This window comes from Moschus berezovskii, chromosome 3 (genome assembly GCF_049115385.1).
Source record: "Moschus berezovskii isolate FMDL1 chromosome 3, NW_MosBer_1.0, whole genome shotgun sequence".
NCBI classification, from domain to species: Eukaryota; Metazoa; Chordata; class Mammalia; order Artiodactyla; family Moschidae; genus Moschus; species Moschus berezovskii.
Window position 1 is genome coordinate 115,339,937 of NC_142462.1, and position 18,056 is coordinate 115,357,992.

The 18,056-nt window shown below is 51.5% G+C and overlaps 1 protein-coding gene and 1 gene segment (V, D, J or C); one reads left to right on the forward strand and one right to left on the reverse strand.

Moving 5' to 3' along the window:
• Window positions 1–374: 374 nt before the first annotated feature.
• Window positions 375–14,324, reverse strand: LOC129551982 (putative DBH-like monooxygenase protein 2). The gene is made up of 15 exons (XM_088831911.1): window positions 14,218–14,324; window positions 10,169–10,242; window positions 8,172–8,419; window positions 7,147–7,293; window positions 5,563–5,724; window positions 5,235–5,318; window positions 4,244–4,411; window positions 3,952–4,054; window positions 3,607–3,773; window positions 3,201–3,292; window positions 2,836–2,932; window positions 2,640–2,699; window positions 2,385–2,515; window positions 1,368–1,482; window positions 375–1,072 (listed from the first exon to the last, which is right to left on the reverse strand). Exons 1-15 carry the CDS (start codon window positions 14,322–14,324, stop codon window positions 830–832), a joined length of 1,998 nt encoding a protein of 665 aa, XP_088688037.1. The 3' UTR covers window positions 375–829.
• Window positions 10,021–15,012, forward strand: LOC148778407 (T-cell receptor beta chain V region E1-like). The segment is given in 3 exon segments: window positions 10,021–10,129; window positions 14,197–14,407; window positions 14,684–15,012. Coding segments are annotated over 2 exon segments (384 nt in total).
• Window positions 15,013–18,056: the final 3,044 nt, after the last annotated feature.

Genomic DNA, 18,056 nt, shown 5'->3' on the forward strand with positions numbered 1-18,056 from the left:
CACAGACTGGCATGCCCTCGAGCTGTTTTCAGAGCCCAGGTCAGCCTCCCTGGCCAGGCAGACTCTTGACACCTGGTGATCTGAGTGTTGAGAATGTGATACATATTGAGGAAATAGATATCACCTGGCAGTCAAGGCACAATTGAGGCAAGCAAACGGTGCGTTAGAAGCTGCATTTGGGGCAACCAGATTCTCAAATGCCCTCTGGATGCCTCAGCCTGAGCCTTTAAGAGACCACCTTAGTGGCAGCTGCTTCACACGGACCAGAGGCTCAAAGGAAAGAGATGGCACTGGGAAGCGAGTTGAATTCTGTTTAATTTGGTGCCTTGAACTTTGTCCCTTATAAACAGAGCCTCTCCCTTTACCACAAGAAGCACACGTGTGGCTGCCTCTGCCTCACAGGGAGGGTTGGACAAAGCTGTCAGCAGAAAAGAGAAACAGGAGCCCCTCCAGGGCCAGCATGAGCTGAGGAGGGTTTACAGGTCTCCCTCCATGCATTCAAGCACCCTCCTCCCCACACAGCATCTTCTTGAGTGAGCCTGGGTACCGGACTGCTCAGAGACCTAGTCCCTCACCCCGCCTTGAATCCAGGTTTTGTTAGAGGATGTGTGGTCCTACCAGTGCCTCTAGGATGCTTTAAAGGATGGACTGTCGAGCTTGTCATGGGACAGGCTCTGTGGGCTCTGTGCCATGCCCAGGCCTGCAGTCATGACTGAGGTCATGGGAAGGGGCACAGATGGGGACTTTGGGGCCAAGGGGGGAGTTTGTGCGATGATAAGGGGAGGTCTGAGCAGGGAAGGGGCCTGAATATGTGACTGAGGAGACGGTATCAGATTCCAGCCTGCAGGGTGGCAAGGAGCCAAGACAGGGCCCCCTGCCCAAACAAGAGGGCGGCCAGAGGGAGGCACCTCGGGGTGGCACAGCTGGACCCTGAGAGGACCACGGGGGCTGCCTTGAAGCCTGCAGGGATTTTGTCCTGGGGCTCCACTTTGCCTCCAGAAGACTCCAAACAAGGACCCCGGGGTGTAGGGTTGATGTCCCGAATCCAGCCTGTTGTGTTTTCCACTAACTCCTGCAGGAGAAGGAGGAAAACGGGTGACGGTGGAAGCACCCCCACCTGTTTTCATCTTCTAAGACCTTCCTTGGTTATCCCCAGTCCCTGCAGCCTCACAGGCTAACCGGGAGGTGCCCACCCACACCCAGAGCAGCATCAGCCCTCCTCTGCTAGCTCAGCTTCCTCTTCTCTGATCCAGCGTTCCTGCCGTTGTCACTCACACCCCCTTTCTCCTCTTTTCTGGCCTCATCCAAACCATCCCTCACTCCTTTAGCCCTAACCCTGAGAGCGCAGTGTCTCCCGGGACACTTACATCAATGGTCTTTATTATCACTGTCTGCTGGGCCTCCTTGCAGGCCTTCTCAGCCTTCTTAATGCTCTCTGGGGCCCACTCCACATTGCTCATGGCCATCATGCCCTCCATGGAGCTGCCGTGGACAGAAAGAGCAAACACTAGTTCAGACACTAGTGACTTAAAGCTTTGGCAAAATGTGTAAAAAGCAGCCTCACTTTTGTTAGCATCAGTTCCATGTCAGCGTAAACCATAAGGAATGTCTTACAAGTTAGTAAGACAACTGTGAGCATGGCAGAAGGCAAAATCATCAGAATTAGAGATGGGAATTTTTTAAAAGTGAAAAAGAGGAAGTGCAGACTCTTTAAAGACGTGTTTCTTGATCTGGGGACCATGAGGTCCAAGAAGGTTGATGGGATGACTTCTGGGAACCTATACATGTCCTGAAATTGTCTGTGAAATGGAATGTATTTGCAAAGATGTGCATTTTTCTTGGAAAGGAGCTTCAGCATTTTCATCAGAGCCTCAGGGAGGACCTTAGTCCCAAGTAATTATAAGGTTACTGCATGTGTGCTCAGTCACTTCCAACTCTTTGTGACCCCATGAATTCGATAGGTCTTGATAAGTATCATGGTGAAGCCATTACATTAGCCAATGATTATCCATTAAAATTATTAAAGTGTGAAAAGAGAAAGATGCTCGGTCGTGTCTGACTGTTTGTGACCCTGTGAACTGTAGCCTGCCAGGCTCCCCTGTCCATGGGATTGTCCCGGCAAGAATACTAGAATGAGTTTCCATTTCCTACTCCAGTGGGTCTTCCCAATCCAGGAATTGAACCGCATCTCTTGTGTTTCCTGCATTGGCAGGCAGAATCTTTACCACTGCACCACCCGGAAAGCCCCAGTTAAAGGTCACTCCTTGAAAGCGAACAGTGTCCGAATCAGGTAAGTGCACGAGAGAAAGGCAGACAAATACTCTGTGCACAAGTGGTCTAACTTCTAGCGGCCAATGTTGGTCTTATCTTCCAGGACGACTCACTCTGACACCTCCTCCCCCAGCTCGTGGGCCACGTAGATGATGTCAGGGTACCCCTGGCAGCTGGAGATGTTGTTTCGGGGATAGTAGAAGAAAAAGATGAGGCACATCTCATTAATGGTGCTGGGACCCCCCTGGAGAAGAAGAGAGAGCTAGATCTTAGAGAAAGATCAGCTGAGTCATGGGATAGCCAAGGCCAGGGGTAAGGCTATTCTGAGGCTTATTGTCATTAACCATGGTGGGGAGCCAGGTACTTACAAAAGTCAAGGAGTCGCGGTCCAGCGTCTGGTAGCGACACTCTACCAGCAATTCATCCCCCTGTGCAGAGAGAAACAAATGCTGAAGGTAAGAGGCAGAGGGACAGGTCCGGTCTTAGACCTCTTGGCTAACAATAACAAGTGCTGATCCTGCCTTCCCCGGATGCCAGCCATGCCTTCCCCTCCCCGGCTCGCACCGGCTTGATCACCGTGCGATAAGGTAAATCTCGAGTCTCCTGCAGATTGAAGTCGTAGGCATCATCTTTACAGATTACGCGGAGTTGAGTTCCATTTCTGGAGGGAGACAGTGTGGGGAGAGCAGTAAGGCAAGGCTGCCGCGGGGAGGGTGGTCTGTCAACAAAGCAGCAGCATGTGGGCTCCTTCTGTGGGCACAGATGGCCTGTATAACAAAAATCTCCACCCTCTGTCATCTCTACTCCAGGAACAGTTCTAGCTTCTCCTGCTCCAACCGAGCATAACCTCACGCTGCAGAATAAACAACTGTTCCTAAAATTCATTTCCAAATACAGAAGGGGGCGCTTCCAATCTGTGTCTTTCTTACCTATACTGCACCGCCTGCAATGAGCGGCCGGCCAGGTGGGTGTGGAGCAGGTAGCCAAAGACCCGGATGTCGGGCACCGGAGCCCCGTTCATCTGTGGCAGGGAGGAGACCGCCTGGTTCTCGTGAGTCACTCTCCTCTGCTCCTTGGTTTCCTCCTTTACTATCTGACACCTTCCTCTGAAGACTGGAACACACCCCTTTAGTCCCTGCTGGGCTTCCTGGCCCAGCCACGACTCCCTCCTCCCCTGCACCAGCCAGGTCGGGTGAATTTCCCAAAGCACCAGGCGGTGGTCCTTCTCCAGCCTGGGGACTCAGGCTGTGCGCTGGTGCATCACACCAGATCTATGACTGGGAACGGGGAATCTCAGGGGAAGTGGGGGGTGGGGGGGACGCCTTCTGGCTTCACCTCTTCAAACTTCTCCGTCTTACACAGTCCGTAGGACATGAAGGACTCGGCGCCAGGGGGGATGAAGTGGATGGGGAAAGTGAAGACGCCCAGCTGCAGGACGCCCATGTCATACTTGCGCAGGTGCGCGGTGTAGTATACTCGGATCCCCGAGGAGTCGTACAGACCTGGGGCAGGCAGGACCGATCAGAGGAGGCGGGGGAACGGGGCACAGACTGCGAAGAAAGAGGCCTGGGAAGGCAAGGGTGGGGCTGCGAGCAGGAGTCAGCGGCCTCCTGCATCAATGCCTAGAGGACTCAGCCAGCCCCATCCACCCGTGTGTCCATAAACGCTCTAGACGCTCACCAGGCAGGTTGTGAAAATTGCTGTAATGAATCTCTAGGCGGATCCACTGGGGGTCCAGGGGCGTCCCAATAGAGATGCCCACGTCGTCTGGAAACTGGTAACTCTGGTGGAAGGAGGGAGGTTTGGCAGCGAGAATGGCTGGAAGTAGATACTTCCCAGATAGATAAATGGCGTGTCTTCTCGCCTCCACCCCAGACCTCCCTTGTCTCCATCTTCCACCCATCCACCCATCCCCATCGCCTGACCACACGTGTCCCCTTAGCCACCCATTTCGCTCATCACGCGGACTCACTGTGCCCCCGACAGCCCAGCCCACGATGACCTGCGAGCAGAGGGAGAAGGCGGGGTCGGCCCCGTAGCAATCGCTGATGCCCGTGGGGAGAGCGCTGGCGTTGCCGCAGGCGTACACCAGGATGTGGTGCACAATTGTCTCGTTGTGCTGGACCAGCTTGGGCTCGAACTGGGCGCGGGTTGCAAGACACAGCACGGTCAAGATTTTCTGGGTCAAGTCCTTATCCCTCGAGCCCCCAGCCCCACCTCACTTTCTTTTCCCCACATATTAATAAAACTATGCCCACGTCTCCACTTCCCTCTTCCCCTTCCATTTCCTCTGTTTCCTCCTTCCCCAATCTGTCATTTCCCTGGCACTCCACCCGACTCCTCTCTCAGCCCTCATTCTTTTTAAAACCTCTTCCTGAGAACACAGCACAGGTCTAGCCAGGAATGTCCCAAGACTTCCGACTTCCCCTTAATAACCTCATCAGTTCCCTATATCTGAGCATGTTCTGAGCATCAGCTCCCTATATCTGAGCTTGTTGGAGTCACTCTCTAAAGAAAACCATGGCTTGCACACTTTGGCCATTCACGGTAAGATCACACTTTCATTTATTTGATCAAAATTGTAATCACTCAAATGTGAAATCAGATGACCTACCTCAGTCTCCTCTGGCCAGACTTTGGCCACGTGCCACCCCCCCTCACCGCACCAGCCTGCACTTCCTCCAGGGCTAAAAGAACACACTTCTGGGCCCAGGGTAGGGCTCATCCTTTGGTCTTTGAAGGTACTTAGTAACAAATGACCATCATCAAAATCACTGCTGCACCTTGGGGCATGAGTAAAACAGTGCTGGGAGCTTAGGAAATCCTGGAACTGCCACCTCCACCAGACCTGGCCTCGCCCCAGGTCCGCCTAGACACCTCCATCATGCACCTCTTCAGAGTCAACCGTGCCCACTGCCTGTCTCAGCCACCTTGACAACGCCCCGCCGTCTGGTTCACGGTACCTTGTAGATGTGGTGCTTCTTGCTAACGATGGGGAGAGGGAGGAAGGTGCAGGCGTACGTGGTGTCATCCTCTGGGATGAGGAACTACAGGGGGACACGCAGAGGCTGAGCGGGTGGGAGGGAGGCTCCCAGAGAAGCAGGGGAAGGGACAAGTCAGGGAAGGGTGGCCACTTGAGGGCCAGTTTGACCATCCTCAGGGGACCGAGGGGAGTCAGAGGAACCCGGGTTCCAGGAATATACTGAATATCGGGTGCAAGAGGAAGGTCTGGACTGAGTGAAAGGTGGGGAGGGGGCTGGAGGTGACTGGGCAGGAAGGAGGGGGTCTTACATCTGTGATCTCCAAGTCATGGATGATGGTGTCCTCGGGGGCATCGAGATCATCAGGGTGGACGATTTGGAGCAGGAAGATGGACTTCACAAAAGTACGCTCCCGATCCATCTTTGGGGTGTCATCCAGGCCATAGGCGGCCAGCACCCTCACAGTGTCGCTCTGTGGGTGTCAAGGGTGTCCAGGTGCTGCCGCCCACAAGCAGCACTTTGCACACACCCACACCCAACCACCGACACAAGTCACCGGCTCACAGTGCACCTGACAGGGACAGAGTGAAGTGACAAAGCGGGTGATCTGTTAATCCCACTGAGGGGTGAAAGCATGAGAGGCCCCTGTGAGGTGAAGAGTACTCAAGAAAACAGGTTTGCCTGTGCTAAGTTGCTTCATTCATGTTCGACTCTTTGCAACCCTATGGACCAGAGCCAGGCTTCTCTGGCCATGGGATTCTCCAGGCAAGAACACTGGAGTGCGTTGCCAGTCCTCTCTCTAGGGGATCTTCCTGACCCAGGGATGGAACCTGGGCCTCTTGCATCGCAGGCAGATTCTTTACCATCTGAGCCACCAGGGAACTCCAACCAAAGCAGGTGTACATAGCCACAAAACCAAACAGGCTTATTAAGCAACAAAACCAAGCAGCAGAAGCAGGAGACATGCCCCCAAACAAGAAAACCATGGAGGTGTGAAACACACATCCTGCTGGTGAGCTCAGTTACTTAATGACCACCTAGGACATACTCTCTACGCACATAAAAAACAATAATTTGTGGAAAGGTGACATGTGAAAGTGAAAGACCCTCATTGTACTGAGACTTGAAACAAATTTTCCATAGCACCATGACAGTCCTGGCTTGACCACGGAGGGACGAGCAAACTCCCCCTCCTGATGCGGAGGAGGAACTGAGGATGGATGCTTGATGTCTACTCAAGAATGAGGCGGAAGGGGCCTCCCCCCGCCTTCCCGCTTTCCCTTTGATTATAAACCTATAGTACACTAGGTCCGCAGGGGTAGTGCCCTCCACCCAATGTAAGCCCCACAAGTGTCCTCTTAGTAAACCCCTTCTCATCTGTCACTTTGCCTTTTGCTGAATTTTGTCCTGTGATGAGAGATAAAGAGCCGGAGTTGCTCGGAGCCCCCGCCCCCCAGAACGCCACATCCCGGTTTCTGAATGGAGACGGCTTGAGACTGGGGATCAGAACTAGTTAGGTTCTGGTTCTGCCTAGAGGCTGACCTGCTGGAGATGCTGGGCAAGCCACACCCCCTCTCCCAGCCCCTCTCTGAGCCTGTACCCACAGGTAAGGTTGACACCCTGCAGTTCAAGGAGATCAGGGAAGGTTCTTCAAGAGGGGACGCCAGGGTGGGGGGCATGGGCTGTCGGGGAAGGCCGCCCGTAGAGGGCTGGTGGAGTCACAGACGTTAGGACTGGGGGTGGGGGGCGTGCTGGGGAAGGCAAAGAGAGATGGCGGCCCTGGGAACCGAGACCGGCTGCCCGATGGGCACGGCCACTCCAGGTTGGGGTGGCGTCACGGCCCAGGAGGAAAGGCTGCTCGCGACCAGACGCTCCTGCCCGCTCCCTCCTTTACCGCGATGTCTTGGTCGTGAGGGTCGCAGGAGCGGAAGGGCCTGGAGAAGCGCATGGTGGTGTAGACGGCATCTTCCGTCAGCCCCTGCAGCTCTGCATCCTGGCTCCCGTCCTCTTCCAGGGTGTCCTCATCCACCAGGTGCTGGTCCTGGGGCCCAGGGAAGGCCACGGGGAGAGAGCCGGGAGTCCTAAGTGCTCGCGGCTTTGGCGTAGTCTGGGTCCCTTTAGCCCCGCTAAGGTACCAAGTTAGCGGAACCAGGGTCTATACAATGTAGTTCGCTCCTGAGACAGAGCGTGGCGTCAAGGGGGGATTCATGGGGAAGAGGGATGGCTGGTATCTGATCCTGCTTTACTTGTCCCATTTCAAATCTCATCTCCACGAATCCTAATATTCCTATATCCCCACGTCTTAAAAACCCACTTGTTCTCTGAAAGCTCTATGCTCATCTTTTCAGGGGTCTCTTAACATTGACCCTTCCCCATATAAAGGCAGTTCAGAATGAGACAGGGAGACAGGTGTGCTGCTTCTTCATCCGTAAAGTGGGATAACAATCATCTGCTTCCTGGTGATTCTGGGAGGTTTCATGTGCAAAGATTTGGACCAACCCCTGCTTAACCAAAAGTGCATACTAATTTTAAGCTATTATTATTGTGGGCACTGATGTCATTACTAGACTATTTTATGTTGTGGTCTCTCTCACTGAGCCTAAAGGTAGCAGAAGATGATGACTGTATCCTAAACAGCTTGGATTCTCCCCCAGTGACCTGCACCGACTGTGGCCCAGGACGCTCTCTCTTTCAGTCCAATGCCTCCATTCCCCTGGCACTTTAGGGACATTCAGTCTGGAAGGCCTAGATTCAGCCTCTCCAATGGACTATTTCTGTAGGGAGAGGTCAGCCATCAGCTGATGTTCTGGGCCTATGCCCGAATATGTTTGGAAAATATAGATCCTTCCTGGAGTCAGAGTCATCCCCCACCCAGCAAGACACCCAACATGCTTGGGAGGGAGCCACCTTCAGACTCACCGAGAAATAGACATTGCCGTCAGGCGAGACGCCTCCGACAACCAGGTCACTTCCCACTCTGCTGTAGCGATTTGTGACACCCAAGCCCACCCAGCCAGCTGTCCGGACCTGGAGCTCAAAAGTGATGATCTCAGCCTCAAAGTCAAAGTCCCAGCGCAGGAAAACAGCGTTAGAAGGATCTAGGAACCTGGAATAACGCAGACGTGGTGTGGGGCCAAGGCGATTGCCTTGGGAGGGAGTTGCAAAGGCTGTAAATAGGAGAAGCCAGAGGAGAAGGGCACAGGCCATGGCTTCTGGGGTCTGGAGCATCTCTCCTTAGATGGACACTCAAGAAGTATGGACTTATATGCTCCTGTATCTGCACCAGGCACCGTGCCATGGGGGAGGGGCAGACTGGGGCTCCTCTGATCTGATTATCTCTGGGTTCAGAGTGGAGCCACTTACATAACTCAGGAGGTGTGAGGTGCTCAGAAAGAAGGTGCTCTTGCCCTGGAATAGGCACCTGGCATGAAATGCTCAGGAATGAATCACTCTGGCTCTCCCCTGTCAACCTGAGGCAAGTCCTGCCCATGGGGACTCCGTGGAATCAAGGAGGTTTTGTTTCTCCCTTCCTCACTTTCTCTCCCTCCTTTTTTAATTTTTTGCAATGCTTTTCTCCCTCTATTTCTCTCTCTGCCTCCCTCCATTCTTTCCCTTCCTGCCCCCCCATCCCTGTATCCCTGGATGTTCTTACTGAGCCCTCTGGCTCTGGCACATGCTCCCCACCCCAGTTTTCACGAGCGTTTTCTGTTTCATCTCTACCCAGAAGTGATGCACAGACCGGGAGTGGGGGTGGGACTTCTCGTAGCCCTGCCTTCCAGCCTCCCTACAGCACAGGAAGAAGAGGTGCTGGGAGGGGGCGAGGGGAAGGCTTTGATTTCCATCTCCCGGAGGAGTCTTGACTACTAATCCCTAGAAGGACATGCAGAGGTGAGGGAGACATAATCAGCTTTCCAGATGGGCAAGTCTGGGGCAGCTTCAAGTTTCTGCACATTGCTGGGGAGGAGCAAGGAGGAGAATGAGATGGAGAAAATGGGGAATAAGCATGAATTTGCCTTTGGGATGCTCTGCACTTTCCCCTTCTTCCCATGAATTGCCTCTCAGAGAAATCATATTCAGGGACCCTCCACCAGAGGCTTGGCCATCTTCCCCGCTGGCAGCTGGCAAGCTGTTCAGTGCGATGCAAACAATAAAAGCTCAGAAGGAATATTATAGCATCGGAACACCGAGATGAAAAGGAACTTCAGACCCACTTGCTTTTCCAAGAATCCCAGTCCATTTAATTTTTGGGTGAGGAAAGGGAGTCATCAAGGAGTGACTTGATCAGTGTCTGAGCTCCCATCCGGTCAGTGGCGGAGCGAGCATGAGACCACGGGGGCCTGGGAGAATGAACACGCCTTTGGGTCACCGACACCCACAAAGAACTCCTTCCCCTGAAGGCATTTCCACCATAACTTGTCCTGGTGGAGGGAGCTGGTGTCATTCACTGGCTGCTCCTTGGGAAAGGGACAAAAGTCTCTCACCCTAGAGTTCTTTCTTCCATTGTCTGATAGACCCCATCCTCACCTGACCCTCAGTGTTCTTTTTCCATCAGACAATGGAGAGGATCTGAAAGAAAAAAAAAAAAAAAACAAGGCTAGCCTGGAGGGCCTCCTCCATCACAGAGTCTGGGCCACACATTTCTACACAGGAATTCAGCATAAACAAGGGTGGGTAGACACTGGTGCCTCTGTCTGAGCCCCCATATAGGGCAGATGATTCTTCTCATCACCTGCTCAGCTCATCAAAGCTGGTAAGAACCTAGCTGAGGATGTTTGCAGCTGCTAGGAGCACCTGAATGGTAGCTGGGGTGCAGCTGGGAGAAAGCACCTTTCTCAAGAGGACAACCGTACCACCCACCCCTGAGCAGGGCAGGGAAGGTAAGGAGCTAGGCAGCCATCTGGAAGGAAGAGGCTTACCTTGGCCCTGGATAGGAACCGGGCCAAGAGCAGAGCAGGAGCTTGGGGAGGCACCGATCTTGAAGAGTGGGAGCCTGGGGAGGAGATAACAGGGTTGTCAGAGACATGCTGATCCCAATCGCATTTGGGGATTAAGGCTAAAGGAAATGGGAGAAGGGGCTGGGAGACAGGACAGCCAGGCCTGTAAACCGAGATGGGCCCAGGATCCCTTTCCCTGCAATCTGCTCACTGGCCAGAGCACTGGCCTGGGGAGAGCCAGTAACCACTGCAACACAGGGGATCCCTGCTCCTGGGTCCCCTCTGTCTGGCTTTTCGTGGGGCTTTTCTCTACTCTTTCTCCCTTTTCCCCAGTTACCATTTTCTCCCCTCTCCCAAACCACTTTCCTCTCATTATCTAAACCCCAGAGTGACTCTCATGGGAGCAAACTTCAGGATTAAGTTCTTGAGTCTTGTGAGGGTGAGCACACATCTTGGCATGCCCGTTGGTCTGGTATTCAAGAGGTGTGATTTGGTCGGTGCTTCCCTAAGCTCATTTCTCTCCTTCTCTGGAGTTCTGATGCTGGGAATAGGTAAGGGGGCTGAAGGCAAGAGTGACTCAGCACAGGAGATCAAAGGAGTGGTTACCTGAGGGAAAGGACATCAACAGCATGGTGATGGATGCTGACCAGACTTGTGACCACTTTGCAGAGTGTTCAGGTGTTGAATTATAATGCTGTACATCTGAAACAGGTCTTCCCAGGTGGCTCAGATGGTAAAGAATTTGCCTGCAATGCAGGATACTCGGGTTTGATCCCTGGGTCAGGAAAATCCTCTTGAGAAGGGATGGCAACCTACTTCAGTATTCTGGCCTGGAGAACTCCAAGGTCAGAGGAGCCTGGCGGGCTACAGTCCACGGAGTCTCGAAGAGTTGGAAACGACTGAGTGACTGACACTTTCAGGCCTGAAACTTCTGAGAAATGGAATATTTCCTGCCATGTTGGTAAACAAAGGATGTCACTGTCATCAGCAACTGCAGCCACCACCAGATGGCGAGCTGGTGAGCTCCAGACAACTCGGCAAGAAGAATACCTTCTATCTAGCAGCCTTCAGACTATAGCTACTCCCTGCAGTGAGCCCTTGGAGAAGGCAATGGCAAGCCACTCCAGTACTCTTGCCTAGAAAATCCCATGGATGGAGGAGCCTGGTGTGCTGCAGTCCGTGGGATCGCTAAGGGTCTGACACGACTGAGCGACTTCACTTTCACACATTGGAGAAGGAAAGGGCAACCCACTCCAGTGTTCTTGCCTGGAGAATCCCAGGGATGGGGGAGCCTGGTGGGCTTCCATCTATGGGGTCACACAGATTCGGACACGACTGAAGTGACTCAGCAGCAGCAGCAGTAGCAGTGAGCCCTGAAGAAACTCAGGAAGTGAAAACACAGGATACTGGTCCCAGATGGCTGAGGTGTATATCAAAAGAATGATTTTAGTGAGCACAGACGCTTGCATTTCTCAATACAAATAAAAGTGCTCAATTCCTTGACTCTAGATAGCTGGTTTTCTTTAATAATTACCTATTGATGCTCAGACTACCTGATCTTTGTTGCAAAACTCCTAAATACCTTGGCTCCCTCCCTTGCTTCCCCTACAGCAGTTCTCAGGGTTATTTGAGATGCACCCTCCCTGTCTTGAAGTCCTAAAAATTCCCGTCAAATGAAACATAATTCTCAACTTTTAGGTTGTGAATAATTTTGTAGTCAACATTTAAATATTAAAAAAGTAGATCCTCCCCCAACAACAAAAAAAGGGGGCAGGGGGGAATCAGCACATGTTACTTAGAATATAGTGCAATTCACATTTTGTGCACATCTAGATTATGCAAACTTGAAAGTGTGATATAGAAGATATTAATGACGTTACTTTACACATGTTGTTGCTGTTGAGTAAGTAAGTTGTATCTGACTCTTTGGGTCCACACGGACTGCAGCGTGCCAGGAGATTAAAGACCAATATGTGTGTGTGCTTAGTTGCTCGGTCATGTCCAACTCTTTGCGACCCCATGGACTGTAGCTCACCAGGCTCCTCTGTTCATGGGAATTCTCCAGGCCAGAATACTGGAGTGGATTGCCATGTCCTTCTCCAGGGGATCTTCCCAACCTAGGGACTGAACCCAGGTTTCCCACATTACAGGCAGATTCTTTACTGTCTGAGCCGACAGGGAAGCCCACAAAGACCAGTAAAAGTGACTATAATTGTCATATTTTTATTGAATTGGAAGTTTACAATTGCAACATTAGAGTTCAACTCCTACTAAGTGAGTCTTAGTAGGAGCTCTATTCTAAGAAATTTTCATGTATTAATCCACTTACTCCTATGAACTTGCTTCCAATATTATCTCCATCTTACAGAGAAATGAACTGAGATCCAAGGTCACACTGCCAGGAAGTGGCAGCACTGTGAGTTGTTGGGAAAATACAATTAAAAACAAAAGTGAAAGTGAAAGTCACACAGTCGTGTCCAGTTCTTTGCGACCCTGTGGAATATACAGTCCCTGGAATTCTCTAGGCCAGAATACTGGAGTGGGTAGCCTTTCCCTTCTCCAGGGGATCTTCCCAACCCAGGGATCGAACCCAGGCCAGGTCTCCCACATTGCAGGTGGATTCTTTACCAGCTGAGCCACAAGGGAAGCCCTAAGAGAAGCAATAACTAGCCCTCAAATGAGAGGACTTGGCAGTCCGTTTCCGCAATCCGCAGTCCATGCTGAAGTCCCTTGGGAATTGGGGTGTCTACCTGTGTTTGCTAATTGGCTTTACCAAAGGAAAAATAAATGTCATAGTATTTTTCTTTTGGTCACCCCCTGTAGCATGCGTGATCTTAGTTCCCTGACCAGGGATCAAACCTGAGTCCCCTGAGTGGAAGTGCAGTGTCTTAACCACTGGACAGCCAAGGAGGTCCCTATATCATATCTTTATGATGAAATCATTTTGCAACGTGGTACCAGGCATCAGCTCTAGACCAAGTTAGGCTCATTTTCTTTGATGATTTTATTCCAAAGAAATGGTTGCAGGTCCTTGAGAAAGAGATGCCTGGGTCTTAATACTGGCAAGAGGTGATTTAACTTTTAAGGAGAGTATGGTATGTACATTTCAAAGAGACAGAGAAAGAACTTATAAGTTTTCTAAATAAATGCTCTAAGAGAATGGAAGGGAGGGAAGTCTCTTCCCTTATTTTCTTCTGTTTTGTTTGTATTTGCTTTTACAGAGGAAAACACAGGTCATCAGAGATGAGTGTTCCTTCAGTTCAGTTCAGTTCAGTCGCTCAGTCGTGTCCGACTCTTTGTGACCCCATGAATTGCAGCACGCCAGGCCTCCCTGTCCATCACCAACTCCCGGAGATCACTCAAACTCATGTCCATTGAATCGGTGATGCCATCCCGCCATCTCATCCTCTGTCGTCCCCTTCTCCTTCTGCCCCCAATCCTTCCCAGCATCAGAGTCTTTTCCAGTGAATCAACTCTTCGCATGAGGTGGCCAAAGTATTGGAGCTTCACCACCAGAGTTGCCCTGCAGGAGCCTCTATGCATATAGGAAAGTGTCTCTGTTCAAGTTTGACTTGGTTGTTGTTGTTTAGTTGCTCAGTCATGTCCATCTCTTTTGTAAACCCTATGGACCATAGCCCTCCAGGCTCTTCTGTCCATGGATTTCCCAGGCCAGAATATTGGAGTGGGTTGCCATGCCCTCCTCCAGGGGATCTTCCTGACCCAGGGACTGAACCTATGTCTCCTGCATTGGCAGGAGCATTCTTTACCACTGAGCCACCAGGGAAGCCCTGTGACTTGGTTTCATTGAGTTATTTTAATTCCTTGTGAAGATTTGAGACACAGATTCAGCATCACATTACTAGGAATCTCTCTGCAAAGCAGCTGAGAGGGTGCAGGTCCAGGTACACTCACCGAGGCCCCGGAGTGAGTGTGGGGAGTGTGCACATGTGTGTATGAGTATGCGTTGGTGTGCTGAAACAGGAAACTCCAGTCTGAGGTTTGAGTTTCAGTGAGAAGATGAGCCAAGATACTGAGTTTCCTGGAAAAGCCACTCCGTTTTGAGTGTCAGGCCTGGAGAGTCTCGGCCACTAATCGGGCCTCCCAGGTCAGCGTCTGCTCTCCTGCCTGGTGGCCCCATCCCCCTACCCTGCTGGAGAGGCGAGGGAATGGCCCCGTTTCCCGTCCTGTGGGGCTGGGTGCTCCTGGCTGCCGTGAGTACAGGTCAGGGGCCTGGCAGAGACAACCACTTGGTGGGCTGAGGGAGGAAAAGAGGGACTGGGTCACAGGGGCACCTGTAGGCGCAGAAAGTTCTGCTCCCTGACCCCAGCCTTGCCAAGACTGCCCTACGGTCCCCTCACCCTGTGAAAGGACCCCTTCTGCAACAGCCTCCTCCCAGCATTACTCATGGGATCCCTCTTCAGGCTTTGGCTGCAGCTAGAGATCTGGTGGTGACCGCTACCCCCAGGAGCTTCAGCCTGGCCGGCCTGTGTGTTTCAGATGCAGCCACGAGCTTGGTGGAGCAAAAGCCCAGGTGGGTCCTTGTACCTCGTGGACAGGCTGAAACCCTGCGGTGCATCCTGAAGGATTCCCAGTACCCTTGGATGAGCTGGTACCAGCAGGATCTCCAGGGACAACTACAGGTGCTGGCCAGTCTGCGGAGTTCCGGGGATGAGGAAGTCATAAACCTCCCTGGAGCAAATTACCGGGCCACGCGGGTCAGTGAGAGCGAGCTGAGCCTGCACGTGGCCAATGTGACCCAGGGCAGGACGCTGTTCTGCACCTGCAGTGCAGACACAGTGAGACATGCTAACTGGGAAAAAGAATAAAAACTACCCCCTGGGTCCCAACCACAGACCCAACCTCCTCCTCCTCTTCCCCATCTGCCCTGATGGCTCTCCCCCACCTGGATCCTCTCTTCTGGACTCTTTACTACAAACAGACTCTCCCTGTGCTTCAGAGAACACTCAGCCCAGTGAGTTCAAGGCTTGATCTGTGGCACCAGCAGCCACTTGTGACTCTGGGGAAGACTTCTCCTTGAAGCTTGGTTTCTGTGTCTGCAAAGTACTGACACTAACTCCCTGACTCAGAAGGTTGCTTCTCAGATTAAACAACCCAGTTCAGGTGAAGCCTTTAGGAAAATACAGAGGAGTGTAGGAAGGACTTAATCACTGTTGGCTATTCTTTTCACAGTGGTGGTATTGTGCTAAGCTGCTTCACTCGTGTCCAGCTGTTTGTGACTCCAAGGACCATAGCCTGCCAGGCTCCTCTGTCCGTGGGGTTCTCCAGGCAAGAATACTGGAGCGGGTTGCCGTGCCCCCCTCCAGGGATCTTCCTGACCCAGGGGTCGAACCTATGTCTCAACGTCTCCTGCATTGGCAGGCGGGTTCTTTACTTCTAGTACCACCTGGGAAGACTTAATCACTGTGAACTATTTTCTCCACATGTATAAAAAGCATATTGCATTTTAAGACCAGTATCAATGCCCAGAGGAAAGACGGACATCCAAAGAAATCCTGGGAACTCAGAAAAGAGGTCGAGTGAATATCTCAATGTATGACCCCCCTCCCCCACAAACACTGCTTCCGTAAACAAGTACACGTTTTCCCAATTAGATCCACATGCTCTGCACTCAGCACCTCCTGAACTTCTCACGCCTCAATCTCCAGTTGATCTTTTTAAAAGCAAGATCCACAGAGAGGGCCTGACCTAGAAAGGACCAGGGTCTGGACTCTGAAGTGGGGGGACTCACCAAATATTGACCTAAAGCCATGGCTCAGAGATGGATCTGCACCCTGAGGAAGGGTGCATGTGGAATGAAGGCAGAACAGCATGCTCAGCCCCAGATGAATGGCCGGGAACCACAGGAAGGGGTGCTGAGAAAGACCCCCGTCCTGAGAGCCCTGCAGAGAAGGGAGACTGGACTGCAGCTGACCCACCCCGCTTCCAGCTCGGAGCTTCTCCATCCCAGAGGGCGTGGTCCACACGAGCAGGTGACTGGGGTGTCGGGTGGGCGTGAGTGAATGAGGAAGCATTTCAAGGGCTGCCCCATCTCTGATGGCACAGTGGATGGGTGGTTAGTCAGGCAGAACTACCAGCACCTACCCACCTGCTCTTTGCTCAGCGCTTGTGGGGAGTGAGAAGCTTTCTCCACCAGGGGGCGCCATCTGCCCGCGGATCTCCATGATCTGCACAGAGGTCATGCTGGCAGCCATAGTGTTGGTCTCCCAGCCCCTGTCACGTGTGGTGGCGAACACCTGCCTGGCTCTAGATGACAAGGACGATGAGGAGCAGGAGACCGACAATCTGGCATTTGGATACCTGAGTCCTCTCTCTTTGGCATTTTGGTTGAATTTTGGTCAGAGCAGCTGCCAGAAATCCCAAAGTGAGATAATCAAGGAGCCTAGTACTGCATTGAGTTTTCAAAGGGTCTGGGAGTGATGGCCTTGGGATTCCTCAACCCCTGGCTCCCCGTCTTTAGCTTCCAGTGGGTGATTTTTTTTTTTTTTAATTTAACATTTTTATTATTGTCTTGTTCAGTTTCATCAAGAACCACAGCTTCGTTTTCTTTTGGTTATACTGTGATGGCATGTAGACACTTAGTTCCCTGATCACAGATCAAACCCATGCCCCCTGCATTGGAAGCATGGAATCTTAACCACTGGACCTCCAGGGCAGCCCCCAGTAGGCAGTTTTATTCTATTCTAGTTGTCATAGCTGATGACTTTAAACCAGGGCTTTTTTCCCACCCTGGTTCCCTATTGAGCAGAACTCATTTTATGGGTTCTCAAACCCTCCCATCCTTGAAGGAAATACACAGAAGAAAGAAACTCCAAGTTAAATTCTGTGAAGCCTTTGAAAGCCTCATCACTGCAGCAGCTGGTGTTCATTTCTGCACACAGGAGCAAGCTCTAGCCTGACCTTCACCTAGTGTTTGTACAATCCTGGCCCATCCAGTCATAGCTTTGGGGATCAGAGCTTTTTGGCCTGGAGAATGGTGTTTATAGGAAGTATCCCCTTACTCAGGCAGCATGCTCTCCAAATCCTAATGTCTTATTAGGATCTTAGGAAGCTAATAAGTGACACCCCTGTTTTCTTTACAGAAATTCTGAACAAAGTGAGAGAGATAAAGGAGGAGGCAGATGAAGAGGGAAATTTCTAGCAACGTGACTTACAGAGCTGACAGAGAATATGGCTCAGACACGTGACAACAGCAGGCTTCCTAAGGCTGTGACTTAGACTTATCCTACCCTTCGGGATACTGAGTCATAGATTCTGTCCTATTTTCTGTTAAAAACCCAACATGCAAATGTACAGAGAAGCCTTGAAGAAGAACTTTGCAGGGGTCACATTTTCTCCTCTTTTGGTATCATTTAGCTCCTGCTAAAGAACTTTTTGCATTTTAAAGTATAATAACTTGCTAAAGGAAAATAGACAACGTCAAGTTACTAATTTCACCTGCTTCTCCAACTCCTAAAATGGAAATGAATGGCACAAGACAGTAATGTTTTGGAGCCTTTAAGACTATTCTTTCAAGGACTCGCCATTAAAATGGGATCCCAGGAGTGAAACTGCCAGAAAGGTCAAGTTATTTGATTTAAATAACCAGAAGTAAGCCAAAACAACCCCAACAGATTTGATAGCCATGGAGTGATGTGAGTCAATAAGCTAAAGTATTCCAGCCTCCTCCTTCGCTTACAAACTTGTTATATTAACTGATTTAACTCCCTTTGAGCCAGAGAGAGCCTGGGTGCCCTAGAGCAGGGCTCCCCAATCTCCAGATCTACAGCCTGATGATCTGAGGTGAAACTGATGTAATAATGGCAGAAACAAAGTGCACAGTAAATGTGATGCCTTTGAATCTTCCCCAAAC